Below are 16,649 nucleotides of genomic sequence, written 5' to 3'. Positions count from 1 at the left end.
AGAGACAGGGAAAGAATGGGAATAGAATTTCTGTTACAAATCATTTAATTCAGGTTCAGGTTTTTTAAAAATCCCGCCATTTTTGACTAAAGACATATACAGGTTAATCCTTATTAAAATTCACATATTTTCAATCCCTGTTTTACAATAATAATATTTCAAAAAGTTTCCCAATAGCCCTGAGAGTTCATGAGTGCCTTTTACATTTAGTTATTACTATACATTTGCCCTGAAAGAGTGGAAATAATCAAAATGGATCATTATTGATTTTGGAAATTGATAAACATTTTGAATAAAGGATATATGACTAGAGGGCTTTTAAGAAATAGTCGTTGTGACAAAGTAGCCTTTATCGGACAGGAAGCAATCGAGTGCAGCTACTGACTACATTTATTTTCAAAATTTTGAAATACCTCCCTTTCAGTCTGATATTTTACTACCCTGGTGCAGCTTTCCAGAAATCCTGGTTATTTAAGACTCGTGCAGAACAGCATCAAACCACAGCTCTGCAGGTCCAGAGACTGAAAAAATACATGAATAAAAACACACACTGCTTCGAGAAAAAGTAACAATCTGTCGTCTACATTCAAAATACATAAATGTGAAGACTTGCTTCTAAAATAGTACTTCAATAAAAGATAAAAATTGCGCTGCTCTTAACACATATTTAGTTTTTGACATGTTGTTAAAAGACGATGGAGCTTTTGCTTGTGTCTTATGAAGTATTTTTCTGTTCATATTTCCACAAATAGAATAATGTTGGAAGCTTCTGTTCAAGGGCACCTTGGGTGGTTATGAAAAATTAAACCCAGACGAGCTTGGATGGACATGCTGAGAATTTATTAATAGACACTGGAAAGGCCATTAGCTTTCTGACAGCTTGCTACGCCCCCCAAAAAACCCTTTCCTGGGTTTTCAACTTTTCTTAGAACTTGAAACAAAGTAACAGTAGTAGTCCATTTTTTAACCCTTTGAGGGCTAGGGTCATCACACAAATAGTCTGTGGTGCACACTGTACTTATAATAAATGCACAAAGATGACCATTGACAAAACTTGCCAAAAAAAAAAAGTTTTGTGGACATGAAAGAAGGGTTAAATATAACGTTCTTGAAAAAAAAAGCAGCGAAACTCGCCATCCCAAAAAGAAAAACACGGGAGCCGTTTATTACACAGAAGAGAGAAAGAAAAACAGCCCCTGTGAATAAAACGTCTTGTTTAACGGGGGGAATCTCAGTCCTTTCAGAGCGCATTAATGAGAGCGCCGCTTTGAAGAGGAGCCAGAGCGTGCCCCACTGTCTGTCACCCTCGCTCCCTCTGATCCATCAGCCAGGGAAGGGGGACGGACGCGGGACCACAATCACAATAACAGCCATTCAACACGTCCGCCCCACCTGCCAGCTCTTCAGGCTCAGCCCAACGCAAGAGCCTGGATGGAGCGCTGGACGCCCCATATACGCTCAGAGCACTCTGAGCAAGGGGGGGGGGGGGGGGAGAGACCGACAGGGAGAGGGGGGGGGGAGAGGGAGAGAGAGAGATGGAGGAAGAGAGTGACAGAGAGAGACAGTGACAGAGAGGGAGAGAGACAGAGAGAGAGAGGGAGAGAGAGACAGAGAGGGAGAGAGAGACAGAGAGAGAGCAACAGAGAGGGAGAGAGAGACAGAGAGAGAGCGACAGAGAGGGAGAGAGAGACAGAGAGAGAGCGACAGAGAGGGAGAGAGAGACAGAGAGAGAGCGACAGAGAGGGAGAGAGACAGAGAGAGAGAGCGACAGAGAGGGAGAGAGTGACAGAGAGAGAGAGAGACAGTGACAGAGAGATGGAAAGAGAGAGAGACAGAGGAAAGAGGGAAAGACAGACAGGAGGAAAAAAAACGCATTCGTCACTCACAACTTTCAGCGGCTGCCAGCGACTGTCGCTCACTCAGACAACTCAAATAAGCGAAGCCCGGGGAGCTCTGGGTGATTTACTTTTCATAAAGAAAGCACACAAAAAAGTGGTCTGGCCACAGACCAATCCCTCTTGTGAAATCAGCGCCAAATATTTAACACTCTCCCACCCAGAGGAGTCCAGGAACAGCCGGAGGAACTGACCTACCATAGGTGGCCTGGAATTTTTTTTGCTTATTTTTGTAGGGGGGCATCTTTGTCTGGTGTCTTGCCAATGTACAAATGACAATATTTACAATGGCCTGTCAATTTTCTAGACTGAACATGACTGCAAGTCTCCTTTAGGAAATTAACAAGAAGTCTTATTCAGACCTATTCTCCACTGGATCCTTTTCAGAGGGACTATGCAATTGTGAATAGATCTGATCACGAGATGGATACCTGGTAAATGGTAAATGACTGCATTTATATAGCGCTTTTATCCAAAGCGCTTTACAATTGATGTCTCTCATCCACCCATTCACACACATACTAACACACCAACGGTGAAAGGCTGCTATGCAAGGTACCAATCAGCTCATTGGGAGCAATTAGGGGTTAGGTGTCCTGCTCAGGGACACTTCGACACACCCGACTGCCAGACAACCGCTCTTACCTCCTCAGCTGTCACGCCTGCCGTGCGTTTAATCATATTGACCTTGAGGACTGAATCATATAATTTTTTTAAAGAATTTGGGGGTAAGTACATTAGTTTAGGTGACAGTGCCAGATGGTCCAATATGTGCCATTTGTAGGCATGTATTTTGGAATGCCCAGGATAACCAAAGAATTAGACACTAAAATACTATACTAGCGGCAAAGGGTGAAAATCAGGATTGGTTTTCTGTGGCATGATCAAAACAATCCTGAATAAAACCTGACAAACTATGTCTAATTCTTTAATTAGAAAACTGATGCAAAGTTTCTGATTTCCCATCATTCGACTTACGCATCTCTAAAAGGGCATCTCATGGCTGTTTTTGGTTGAACTGGGTCTTTGAGAATGTCCAATTACTATAAAAATCGCAATGTTGACAGATCATAATTGACAGGGATCGTAATTGTAAAGCGAAGGCCTTCCCACCGCACCACTTCAGTTCTAAACACAGTGCTCAGTGATGCAATGTCAGGTCACTGACGGAGACAAAACCAAGCTGGACTAATTAGTGAGCATGTCTTGCTCAGCCTTTATATGGCAGCAGCCATTTCATGCAACAGGGCAGAGGGATGGGATACACAGCAGGCCAGACATAGGCCATGACTAAAAGGACAAAATGGCACCTCATCCAGACTCTCCTGCTTCTGTTAAAGCACCATCAGGTTCCGGCTGAACAAATATATGCATGGCTTGTTGTTTGCTTCATTGTATCCCTCAACACATGGACACACAGGCACGTGCATGCACACAAACAAACATGCACACATGCATACATACACACACACGGGCACACACGCACGCACATAGGCATACACACACAAACACACACACACACTCAAAACAAACTACGCCTCCAAATATGCGCTTGCTACATTCCGTTGCCACTAAAAGGGAGATGGGAAGTTTCAAACTGGGAGAGGAAGCCTCTTAATTAAAGAGACGGCCGCGCGTTTAATTGCGGCAGCCAACTCAGCTCTGGCCTGCCGATCAAAAAAAAAGCTCCGGAAACCGCTTCCTGAACGGGCTCCCACGCTGGGCGGACACGCCACAGAGAGAGAGCCGGAGGACCCGCATGCCCAGCGCGCGCCGGAGAGCTGCCAGGAGCCGGATTATCCCCGACGGTTCCCCACGCGAGGGAAAAGGGCCTGGGCGGGCTCCTCGTCTCCCTGACCTTCTTCTGTGAGGTCGGAGGAGACCTGGATTACGGCAGACGACGAGCGACAGGTGCAGCCAATTACCAACCGGGACACGCCGTCCCTGGGCAGGGGGGAGCGGGGACTCAAAGTCGCACTCCTCTGCGGGTACCTGGTGTCTCCGAAAAGCACGAATAAACACAGAATTTTTATAAGCAACACAAATGTCAGACACTGAAAGACAAGTGCCTCAAAGACACAGGTGTGATTACTTCATTGTGGTTCAAGTCTGGGCCATGGCGTGTAATCTTAAAAAAGGAACTTGGAATTTCTGCGTTTATAGAACGCAGAGTATTTTTCCCTGCAGTTTGGCTCTTTTTCCTGCATAAAAAAACACAGAATTTTGCTTTAACGCTATGACTGCAAGGCGTCTGACAGTGTCAGTATACTATCTGCTTGGGGTCCCTGTATCTTTGTCACATAAAGACGTATTGTGACGTGTTGCACTTAGATCACTCTAAACTATAAAATCACAAATTCAGAACTTAACGTTCCTGCCATTGCCGAATTAAAGGAGGAAAGCCATTTGTGTCTTTGCTTGTCTCAAGATATTATATTTTTAATCATATGTACTCCTTTTTAATAATATGAATATGTACCTGCAGCCAAGCAACAGTACCATCAGGGCTGAAGACAGGGATCACACACACACACACACACACACAGTGTGTCACTACCAGCCATAGATAAATTTCAGGCATTGTGAAAACAACACTGTAACAGCCAGCCAAAAGCAGAAATCACTACAAGCCACTCCAACTCTCATTATTATTTCCAGCTAATCAAAAACTGCACACTGCAAACAAAAATAAGTTTAAATCCTTTTCTATGCACTTTTGCCACGTAAAACAATTTGCAGTACATCTGTACAGAATTTTGTCAATAAGCCAATGTCTATCGAGAGCTTAATTCCAGCCTAAACATATTTAAATGAGAGAACACCTCATATTTTTCACCCTCAATGAAAATAGTCACCCCAGGTCAATTCCTGGCCATTGTTAACTTCTCGTACAGCGTCATGAGACCTTCACTTCCAAGATAACAACCAGGGACCCAAACTGCCACACTGAACGTAACAGGCTGCAATAATTAGCCACCCTGGGGAAAAGCCTACTGAAATAGTGGAAAAGTTGAGCTGCGCGCGTTACTGGAGGAAGCAGCGCTGCCTCTGTGTGCGTCAGGTGGGTGGGGGGGGGTTAACGGGGTGCCCGGGCTGAACGGTGAGCCGGGTGAGGGCTTTCACAGGACCACCCAGTGCCCTTCTGCACTGTGTCTGATGCCATTTTTTTTTATTTGGTACAAGCATATTTTTAAATCCAGGTGCATAACCAATCTAAGACTGCAGTTCCAGGAAGGGGCGCAACAAAAGGTGCTGCCAATGAGGGGGGAAACAGTTACAGAGGAGCAACGTAAACTTCACAATTCTACTTCAACATCACCAATAGAGGCAGTACTGTCAAATTAGGAAATAACTATGGCAGGTGTGTATCACCCATTCTTACCCAACATACATAGCAGCATCAGCTATGAAAGGTAAACTTAACTATGGGAAGCAAAACCTCCCAGCCAGTGTAACAGGCAACAGCACAGAGTCCCTGTGTCTCACAGTAAAAACCCAGCCAGTGTAACAGGCTATAGCAGCAGTAATTTCAGCCTCTCTTCAGATCCAATCCACAATATAAAATATCAGCCTAAATAAAAATCTCCAATCTCCTGATGGAGGGCTTAAATAAAGAGGTTAATTAACACAGCGTTGGTAAGAACAGCCACGCCACATAAACACTACGGCTGCGAGGCGCTCGAGGCTCAAGCTCTCCCTCGAAACCTGCGTGACAAATGCGAAGGCGCAGGCCAGGGACCGTGGCCCTGCACAAGGACATCCCAAATTTATTCGTCGACCCTTCCCTCTAGATCGACTAGCGGGCCCACGCGGCGCTGTGTGCGAACGCATTAGCAATAACATAATTGAGGATAATTCGTTTTCTCTAATCATAACAGCATTAAATTACAGATGTTAAGTAAGGAGGATATGGAGAGAGCCAAAAGGCCTGCCGGCAGGAGCAGTAAACGCCATGTCCCAAAGCCATATGGAAGCATTTTGTTTCCCCAGTCATGGCCTACCGGCTTTAACAGAAGTGGAGGCTACCACATGACGCTGCTTTGAGAGACCTTCTTCACGTGAAGGCAGCGTATACTGTATAAATGCCATTTGCGATTCAGCCTGCGCAAAGAGGCACACTTGACAGAGGCAATAGCACAACAGCAATATAATCCTGTTCTGACATCACGCAGTGAACAATGCAAGATCACAATAAAGTGCTGTTTTAAAAAAGCATTAAATTACACCACTTTAAAAACTGAAAAGTGCTTATACAAAGACCTTGCGGGTGGGGGGGGGGGGTGAGTTTGGGTACACAAACCCTTTCTTATTATTTTAGAAGAATAGCACTATAAAATGACATATACAAGGTGTAAAATAGCCTCTATACCTATTGCTTTTACTTCAAAGTGAAATATCTACATGCAGCCATGTCTTTTTGCTCGCTGCCTTTCTATCAAAAGAACAGTTTTATTATGTGTTATTGTATAGCACATTCAACCTGTTTTGTGAAAAGCACACACCTTCAGTGAATATCTCTGGGTATTCTATATTGTGATAAAATAACCAATCTGGGATAAGTATCTGTGTTTAACACAGAGGAGAGTACACCATAACTATTCATGACAAAGACGTTAACAAGATATAAAGGTATGAGAGAGGCTTAGACAAAATATTACCACTTTATATGAAGGGTCTAACATAAGAATTACATAAACCCTTCACAGGAAATACATAAAACCTTCAAATGGACAAAAAGGCTAACCACATGTCTGACGCACTCTACGATCCACTGGTCATGCCTGGTTTCTCAATCATAAATACACACCCTCTGTCTTCTGAAAGAAAAGCTTGCGATTCTGCCGTTCCAGCGGCTTCCTGATGGTTGTTTCCATCACTGGCAGGGGAAGAATGGAGAAGATCTTGGATATCCATGGTAATACATGATGGGTGGAGCTGAGACAGAACTGCACTCTGCTAGGTGGTAGAAAAGTCCAGAAGAAGCATTCTGGAGAAGCTTGAGAGGGCTGGCGGCACATGCAGTCAGCCCAGCAAGCCTACAGACACAACAAGGCAGGCTGAAGACAAAAAGGCCTGGACTTGGAGCTGGGTCAAAGAGCAAGAGGGTGAGAAATGGACAGAGCCTTTGTGTTGGGGAAGAACCTCGAGAGAAAGACTTATCGGTGAAGGACGACCCTCTGTTGAGTGTCACAACAAACCTGAGGTTGAGATTGGGCACCTCATTTCCAGCACGCTCTTGCCAAAATCTTTCTGGCAGTTGAGTTTTTGATTTAGCATTAATAGGGTGAAACACTCTCTGTCACCTTGTGCTTGGACACATTGCAGCCAAGCTATTAATAAGCTCCAAATTTCTGAAAACCACAACTGATGTGTACTGCTTGTGTCCACAGACTTCTATCCATCCATCCATTGTCTATACCTGCTTATCCAGGTCAGGGTCACAGGAGCTGCTGGAGCCTATCCCAGTGTGCATTTTTGTGAGAGGCAGGAATACACCCTGGACAGGTCTCCAATCTATCGCAGGGCACACACACCATCCACTTATACCAATGGGAAATTTAGAATCTCCAATTGGGCAACTTGCATGTCTTTGGACTGTGGGAGAAAACTTGAGTACCTGGAGGAAACCCACATTAACACAGGAAGAACATGCAAGTTCCACACAGAAAGGCCCAGGCTGGGATTCGAACCCAGGGCCTCCTTGCAGTGAGGCAACAGTGCACTACTGCATAGCTGGGGAATAAAGGTGATATATTTATTTACAAAGAAATATCACCTTTATACCACCAAAATGAATCCTAGCCCAGGCTGCAGAGACATTTTGCTGAGAAGCGATCTGCCAGTAAGGTTCTATTGATACTGTGTGCTGTGGACAAGCTTCCTGCAGAGGCAGCTGCTGCTCCAGCAGACTTCCATGAAGAGAAACTGACAAAGATAACCCCCATTTATTAGACCGGGCTGCAGAGCAGTCTGGAGCAAAGCTAACAGCAAAGGTTTTACAAGAACTGATTTGTTTCATATGGATCCAATTGAGGAACACAAGGGATAGAGTCAAGGGAACTTGGCTTGTTTTTGATATCACAACTTAGATAGGGGGAAGTAGCAGAAATTTGTAAACCTTTTTTTTAAACCACTGAGGTCATTTTTTTCTGGAGTCTCTAAAAATACATAATAATTTACAGTCTACAGTGAAAAATCATGCACTTCTAAGCTAACCCATTACCATCTAAGGATGAAAAGCAAAAAGAACGGTCATGTGATTCATAAGGGATTTTATACAATTTGGTACCGAAGAAATTCAATAAATGGCATGATGACTCACTGTTAAACACTGTTATAACAATACGGTGAATTACAACAGACAAAAGTTTTCACTTTAATCATACATTACGCTAAGACCGGTGGGATGTTTAATGTTCATGGTAGTGCCAGCATTCGCTTTGACACGTACACAGGAGAAGGGATTTTCTGTTCTGTTCTTGTTTTTGTTAAACCGCACCTACCAACAGAAGCCCACTGGCAGCAGTATTTAAAAAGTACATAGTAATACATTTATTTATAATAAAAACAAGCCCCTTCCTGCTAATTGCCCACAGTATATTGTACCAAGCGATCTTGTCTTGACACAACCAATCAAATGCCTGGCCTCCAACGACATCGCCAGATATCTCGCGCCACTCCGCAGTGTGCTTTCGCCCATGTTTCACAGAGCCTTCCGAGAGACTCCCAGAATCCTTTTCTTCATTTCCAGGTGACTTTACACATGCGCGCAACCCCTCACCTAAGATCTCGCACAGACCCCCGCCAAAACGCGAGTGGGAACGAGCACTCTCTGCACTGCAACAATGCCCTCTTTGTCCCGAGCCAACACTATACCTACTGGCCTACTCTTTGATACCGGGCCAAGACAAACAACTGCGTTGGGTTACAGCTCTTGTAGCCAAACAATCTGCGCTTGTGTTTAATATACTACAGTCCGTCCGCATTTTGCTCGCTGTCAATCATCCACTAGGGGCTGGCGGGGGCCAGGTTCATATTCCATTAATGTTAATAAGAAAAGGGTGTGTTTATTGCAAGCAGAAAATAACGCGCAACCCAGAGTTTTAGCTTTGAGATAACCCTAGAGGGGGTAACTGACAGCTGTAAAGTGGCAGCCCTAGACTGTCGGGTTTCATTGACTGGTCATAATTACTGCGCCTGAGACGGGTACCGCGATTCCATTCAAATGTGCATTTCGGCTCCAAAGCAGTTCGGTGTCTTAAGCTAAATACAGCATGAGCCAACTGAAACATCTTTTCTTTGTGGTCAGAAATAAAAACAGAACATATTTTCTCTAATTCAAATCTAATTTTGTCCACCACACAAAGCAATAAACCAAGCTCACAATGCAACAGAACCAAAGAGCATTCAAATCACTTCGACTATGCTCTCATCTAGACTATACCATATCTATACTTGTATCTATACCATTTATCCTTTTTTAATCTAAAAAAACCCCCAAAACATTCCTTCTGTATCCCTCCTCTCCCATGCAATTCACACAAGGGTTATCAATGCTTTACAAAAAACCAGTGTTTTGGACCAAAATCACAGCAGAAAGACGATACATTTAGAGCAATACATTTAGGCTGAACCAGCACATTGCCAGTCCAGCCATCAAGGTCCTCACTGCTGAAGGTTAGGTGATCCTTTCACCGGGCTACCAAAAAAAATGACGGCGGCCCCAGGTTAGCCAACACGCTAAACCGACCTGCATCTTATAGAAATTTGTACTGCGTGGGTCAGAGACAAGACAACTTTGCCAGGAACATACAACGCAATAACAAGAGGAGACTTCTCTGTTCAGTTTCCTTCCAGGACCAAATGTGCCCTCTGTTTACTCAGAAGTGCAGCAACTGCGTAGCGCCTACAGTAGCAGATCTGAATAAGACACAAGAACGCACACACAGCAGGGCGGTTAAGGAGAGGGGAAGGCCGGTTTTCTCTGCTTTCCCCCATGCTAACCTGCACGATGACAGCTGATTGGGACTGACTGCATGTTGGAAAGAGGGGCCTCCTGCACTTGAGCAGAGGCTCAGAAAGTCCTTCTCTCTGCACGTCCACCATTACCGCTACTGCCGCTGCCACGCGGAGGGCCGTCTGAAAACAAACTTTTTGAGCTTTTTTTTTTTTTTTTTTTTGCATTTCACAGCCTGCAAAATGCACTATTCTGTCCCTTGTTAAGAGAGACAGATGCTGTTGCACTTTCGCGGGAGACAGGAAAGCCGCGCTTCAAAAAATCACGGACTGACGTTATTTTAAAAATACCTAACAAAAAAAAACCTAAAAAACTGTGAGCTCAAATACAGTGAAGTAGGGATTGACAGATCCGCGTGCCGCGCGCAGCCATTTTGGATCTCACCAGTTGCTGACTGACACTGAATGACGCAGGGAGATGAGACTCCTTCAGGAAAGGCGTTTGCCACGAATGTGGGCTGAGCCCTATAGCCCAGACGTCTCCTGTGTCATCAGCCAACAATGATACTGGGAGTCTTTCGTGGCAAGGCACAATTTTATTCTTCTGGCTTTGTCACAATTGAGTAAGGGTGGGCAGATTCACCAGGTTTTTTTTTTTTTAGGTTATCACTGAATAAACACTCCTTTTCTGGGGGCGTCAGAGAGAAATGCGCCTTTCCTGCAGTATGTGCCAACTCACCTGTGGTGTGCCGTGCGGCCTATAGGGTGGATAGAGAGCCATTTGCCTGTGGGCAAGTGAACCCGAGATGCATACGCAGCTGTAGGGCTCCCTGTGCAGGTGTGTGGTCACATAGTGGTGGCCCACGAGCAGAGCACAACTGCCGACTTCAAATGGGAGCAACGGGGGGGGGGGGGGGCTGGGGGCTGGAGAGAGAGCCACAAAAATAGCCTGTAGGGAGTGACAGATAGATTGATAACCAGAAAAAAAAGTCAATAAGAGAGCTTGCAAATCCTCATAGTGAATTTAACAAATCGGTGTCAGTCCACACGAAAAGAATAAAAATGAATGAAAGAATAAGATTATGTGATTACAAATGAACGAATCCATTGAATTTTCTGCAATAAGGCATTAATGAATTGGCATTCAAGAATGAATGAATTGAGTTCAAAAATGGCTTCTGCTCAATGCGACACTTTCATTATGATACTGGTTTATGACACATCTCAAAATGCTCATTAAGCATCCATTTCGACAAGCTTAACTTATTAAAAACAGAATGTTCTCCTAACTTGAGCGATTCAGGTGAAGTTGCTTTTCTCCCGTCTTTCATCAGCCGGGGTTCTCTGCCAAGGATACGACCGAACAGGAGTCTGAGGCGCTCCGCTCCGCAGTGAAAGAGCAGTCTTTGTCTTCGAAGGGCACGCAATTAAGCGCGTCCCAGACTCTACTAGTCTGAGTGCATCCTTGGCAGACCCGAGCAGTCTCGCCCTCCGATCGGAGGTACGGGCATGCCCAGCGGCCGCCTCCTTCACCCAAGCCTGCCACACAGCTCACCGCCACGGGGCTTTTCATTTTCAACACCAGAGAAAGGATCGTTTTCCTATCGAAGACCGGCTGCCAATGGCATGTGTCATTTTTTTTTTTTAAGGCTTGAAATTAGTCAGTTTGGGGAAGCAATTATATTTAACTAGACTTCTTATTTTTCTCCAATCTGATAAAGTGAAACCCAGCAGTTAAGAGCTCCTTGGGCTTTCAATAAAGGGAAGCTTATATTCATAAATTCTTAACACGGCCTCCCGAGGCTGGTTTGAAATGTTGAAGTAATTACAGCAAAGGGGTCAGTGAACTCCACACACCAGGGTTACAGGTTTCTCTTAAGTATTTCATTTTCTTTGTGCGGGCTGGGGTGCAGGGGGGTGGGGGGGTGGGGTACGGCGGGTTGATTCATGTGGCCATTTACTGAAGCATCCTTCCAGCCAGGGCAAAGTAAAACTCTCCTCATTGCTAGGACTTGCCTTCTTCCTTCTTCCCCCCATCCCTCTCTCTCTCTCTCCATCCAGGACTTTACTGGCACAGCTCAGCTCATTGCCCCTCAGTCATGCTGCAGATTAATTCCACTTGTGTGCCAGCATCTCTCTTTCACCTAGACGGACCCAGGCCAGGCTCCTTGACGTGGGTCCAGCGGGCGCGGTGTGTGTGTGTTGGGCTCAGAGGCGTGGTAGGAACGCCGCCGGCCGGGGTGTCGCGCGGCCTCAACCGACACCTCGGCATCGCCTCTGCCAACCCTCATGGCAGCGGTCAATAAAGCGCCGCTATCAAAATGTCACTTCCTGTAATGGGGTGGGGGGGTGGGGGATGAGTCAAGCATGTCTGAGTGTGCCTCTTACTCACAAATACATCTGCATTGGATTGACCTGCTGTTCACCTTTGCCTTTGATGGCCAGGCCGTGCTGCTGTTTTAAAGTTTTACCTATTTATTTAAATATAATCTGAAGCGATAAAGGGTCAACTGAACAGTTAACTGAAATGCAGACGTATCCACACACAGTAGGGTTGCTGTGGTCGGAGACCTTCTGTAGCCGATCTGCCTTTGACCAGGACATCAGTCCAACATCTGCAAAGTATGTGTTATGGGAGCCATTATTCAGTAATGGAATCACACCAAGGTGATTACATTCAATCGCCTGGCTGGAATCTCAAACTAGCAGTACAGGCCATGAACCACTATTTTTTATTTGAACATATGCACAAGGCAAGTGCATTTTTACTGCGACAACATTTAATAGCGTTGGTATTACCCCGGACCTCCACTTGCATTCATAAAAATTACTTTCAAAGAACCGCAGGGTAGAAAAATTCACATACAGACAGAAGTATGTGAAACTTTTCAATCGATATTTGAAATTTCTGTTGCCTTCATATCTCACCACCCCAATTTACACTCAACTTAACAAGTCTGTGAACAAGAATTGAAGTTCTACTGCCCCAGTAGTTACCACAGCAAGACCATCGTCAACCGAAGCAGATTTTAAAAAGCACAACAGCACCTCCTTCTGGCTGTTATGTGATGGTGCATCCTGTGGGATGCACCATAAAGGCCAGGAGATTCAGCCCATTTAAAATACTGATCCACATCCTCCTAAATTAGCACCTCTGAATCTCAAGCTATGACTCTTAAATACGATCTCCAAGAGTTAGAAGCAAAGTGATTTCATTACTGATTACAGTAGGCCATCATACCCCACTATTTCTGATGAGGGAAAGCAGTTCGCAACCTGAGATTAAGATGAATAAAGTCTTACTTCTTTACTCTTCTAGGCGTTCCACTGTTTCAGGGTGGTTTATTTTGCTGTATGGTGTGATTACCTGACCACGAGGGGACTACAATTGTCACAATCACAAGTTATCAAATGTACAATTTTTTGTACCCAACTATTACACTAAATGTCCACTGAATTAAAAACCTAGGAGATTCATATAAACCAGCAGAATAAAGTACCAGTACGTAAGCCTATTGCTGACTGAAAAACCTTTAAAAGTTTGTGACCGTAAAAAGATTCAATTGTACCTTAATTTACCTCCAGAAATAATCAGCTTTACTGCAATGGATCTTACCCTTTTAGAACAGTGCTGTTGGTGAACATAATTAGCGGGCTGCATTTCTGTGGTATTGAATGAAGAACGATTTATGTTGGTTCAAGTATTGAGAAATGGAAGCCACAGGCTCCCCTTTTAAGAATGACTCATGGATGCTTTGTCACTAAGGGGGAGCACTGTTAAGAATCAGCAATTTAAAAGTCATTAAAATGTGGGTTTTAAATTAATGCAGAAAATGCCAAATCCTCAAATAGCATGAAATGTATTCACTACCCTTTTACCCATTTCACAGCTTTACTGAGGACCCTTTTTTCAGCACAATATTGCCCCCTGCTGGACAGAAATCCAACAGTGGTACGGAAAACAAGCTGCAATTGGATTTCAATTCATTGATTTTTTTTTCAGATTTCTTATTATTGCCCAGCAAAACATGATACAAGATAACTAAAAGCAGTAATTATCTGCTGCTAAAACCTTGCTGAGTAATTATGAAGACTGCACTTGCCGGAGTAGCCCCCAGGCTTACCTGCGACTCGCCTTCCGTCCTCTCTCCTCCTCCAGCGGCTCTGCCTTGCTCTCCTCCACTTTGTCTTTCTTCAGCTTGTCTGAGATGCGCTGCCTCATCTCCTCCCTGTCTTCAGCATCGTCTTCGTCAACTTCAAAGTCTCCTTCGTCATCCTCATCCAAACCCTTCACCACGTGGAACAAGGAGAAACCCCCCAATCAAACGCGAGACAAAAATATTACTGCAAAGATTCTGTCCGAAATATTTCTCTGCCTCAGAAAATATTTTTTTTTTCACGTTATTTCCAGGCTAAATAAGATAAAAGGCGAAAAACAATAACAATTAATAAAAAAGGAAGAACTTATTTCATATCAATTGTACTCATCCGAAATGCCATGCTTATAATACTCCTCGTAAAACATGCTCTGTGAAGATACTGATGAAAGTTTCCAACTGTTTCAAAATTTGAACTTGCAACCTACCCCTGATGAATCCCCAGCGTCTCGTTTGGACTTTTTCCTTTCGAACAGAAGAAAATATTTACATTACATGATTGAACATAGCACGCTTCTATTTTTTTTTGCCTAGCGTACCTCGTGGCTGAACTCGTGATTCGACAGTTAAACTGAACTTAAACTGCAGGGGTCAGCGTGAGGTCAGCGAGGCGAGAGCTCAGTGAGGTCACCGTGGTGTCAGAGCAGCACGCCCGCCGATGGGAACCGCAGGGACGGCAATGAAATGAGCCAGCGCACCCCACACGGCCACTCCACTGAGACCGCACGCGGCTCAGAGGCTACCTCTCCCCACTGTTCAGAGTGCCGCCGTGTTTGATTTACACATGCAGCATTTCCCAAGAAAAGGAGTGTTTTCTGCCAATGAGCTTCCTGTCCATGGAAACAAGCGTTTTCATAGACAAGCAAACGTGAGACGAGGTCGTTTCTCTCGGCTACGGACATCGAGCAGCACAGTTTTCTCATACCTGTCTATGGCAGGGATGGAGCTTAACCTGGGGTCATCCTTCAGTAAATCATGGCTGCTTTTGCTTTTGCCTTTCATGGTCTGCAAGAATAAAACAAGAGGAAACACTTGCATGAAATCCGGGGAGAATACTGAAGTCTCTCTGCTTCTAACTCTTGTAGCTCACATTTTGGAGTCACAGATTCAGAGGTACCAATCTAGCAAGAGATAGCTCTGTTTCAGACAGGTCTAATGCTGATTAAGGAGGGGTGTAATGCTAAAGGTTAAAATGGCTACAGTGTCAGAGGTTTTCACGGTTGTTTAAGTGTTCTTTATCATTATACGATCAAATAATACGCCAGTTCAACAGCACTCAAATATGTAAAATTTTCATGTAAACATATCATGTTCATCGTTTAGATGCAATAGGCTTGCTTTGGGCTTTTTGGGGGGAATTTATTTCTGTCTAACTAAAATTGAAACAAAAACTGCAGTTCGAACCAAAGATTATTTATCAGAGGACGGCACAATCACACCCAGCAACCTACAGCCAGCAGGAAATTTCACAAAAATCAAGTCTGATATTTTAATACTGTTCAAATGGAGGCTTTAAATAGATAAAGCCTTTAATACCAACAAAACAATTCCAGGAAACAACTCCAGAGAACACTTACAACCACCCTTTAAAACATTAAATAGTGAAACTGCATCAGTAAAGGTGACACTATGGTAATATGGGGCGACGGCAGGAATTCCTGGGGCAATCTTACATATTTAAATCAGACGATGGCATTGCATATTTCAAATTTTTCCCCAAGTGAACCAGTTTCTTTTATTGAGCACGCAATACATTCTAATACATAAGAACCTTGGGAGCCTCTTCATTAGTCTATGCTATACTATTGTTGTTCAAATGCCACATTTATACAGCAGTTTTCCATTAATCTGGCACGTTGGATTGGGACATGGCAGTTATCTTGCGCAGCACTCTCATGCCACTCAAACTACAAGACTACGGAGCTGCAGGATAACTATCGCAGCTATCGAAACTATCACAGGGGCAACAGGCGCGGCAACCAAGTGACAGGTGATTCAACACTCTGCGGCCCACAACAGTACCTGACTAACTTTATTCACCATCTCCTCCTCCTCTTCCGCCTCCTCTCCAAAAGACAGCAGGCTGAAGTTCCTGGTGGGAGACAAAAGCACTCACGCTTTTACAAACGAACAAGGCAGTGAGGTGCCTTGCAACACTGACGCTTAGCCAAATGTGAATATACAATGTCTCGATTCACAGGTTAATAGTCTCACCTGGCAAAGAGTCAGATTACGATTAAGAACCTGAGATCTAGAATTATATACAGAGAAGAACCATACACTGGATTTGGCAGACATTATCTCAGAAGTATTTATATTGTTGTCACTCAAAGAACCCAGGGGCGTATAACAGCACGCTTGGACATACTTCGCAAATGGGACATTCTAAATTTGGGTGGGATTGGAGGGACCGAATTAAAAAAAAAAGAATGCAATGTGTGTATGATAATGCAATATACACCTGCAGACACACGGAAAGAAAATTATTTTCATTTTTCTTGTCTTTTTGCCAATTTAAACCACTTACTTTGTTGCTTTGGACTGTGATTTCTTTCCCTCTTCCTTATCTTTGTCTTTTTTGGCTTTTTTGATTTCCCTTGGAACAATGTCATCAAACGGAGAATGCAGAACCTTAAAACAT

General features: G+C 44.2%; 1 protein-coding gene across 3 annotated transcripts in view; it reads right to left on the bottom strand.

The window, feature by feature from the left end:
- Positions 1-16,649, bottom strand: part of cwc27 (CWC27 spliceosome associated cyclophilin) — a 54,117-nt gene that overhangs the window by 32,091 nt on the left and 5,377 nt on the right. For all 3 annotated transcript variants that reach the window (XM_035391255.1, XM_035391254.1, XM_035391256.1), the window contains 5 exons: positions 16,536-16,639; positions 16,031-16,100; positions 14,934-15,013; positions 14,437-14,473; positions 13,976-14,139 (listed from right to left, as the gene is read on the bottom strand). In XM_035391255.1, the coding sequence (XP_035247146.1) occupies positions 13,976-14,139; positions 14,437-14,473; positions 14,934-15,013; positions 16,031-16,100; positions 16,536-16,639 (455 nt within the window). The remainder of the gene's footprint in view (positions 1-13,975; positions 14,140-14,436; positions 14,474-14,933; positions 15,014-16,030; positions 16,101-16,535; positions 16,640-16,649) is intronic.

Source organism: Anguilla anguilla, chromosome 14, assembly GCF_013347855.1.
Source record: "Anguilla anguilla isolate fAngAng1 chromosome 14, fAngAng1.pri, whole genome shotgun sequence".
NCBI lineage: Eukaryota > Metazoa > Chordata > Actinopteri > Anguilliformes > Anguillidae > Anguilla > Anguilla anguilla.
Note: the sequence above shows the minus strand (reverse complement) of the source record. Positions and strands in the feature narration are given on the sequence as shown.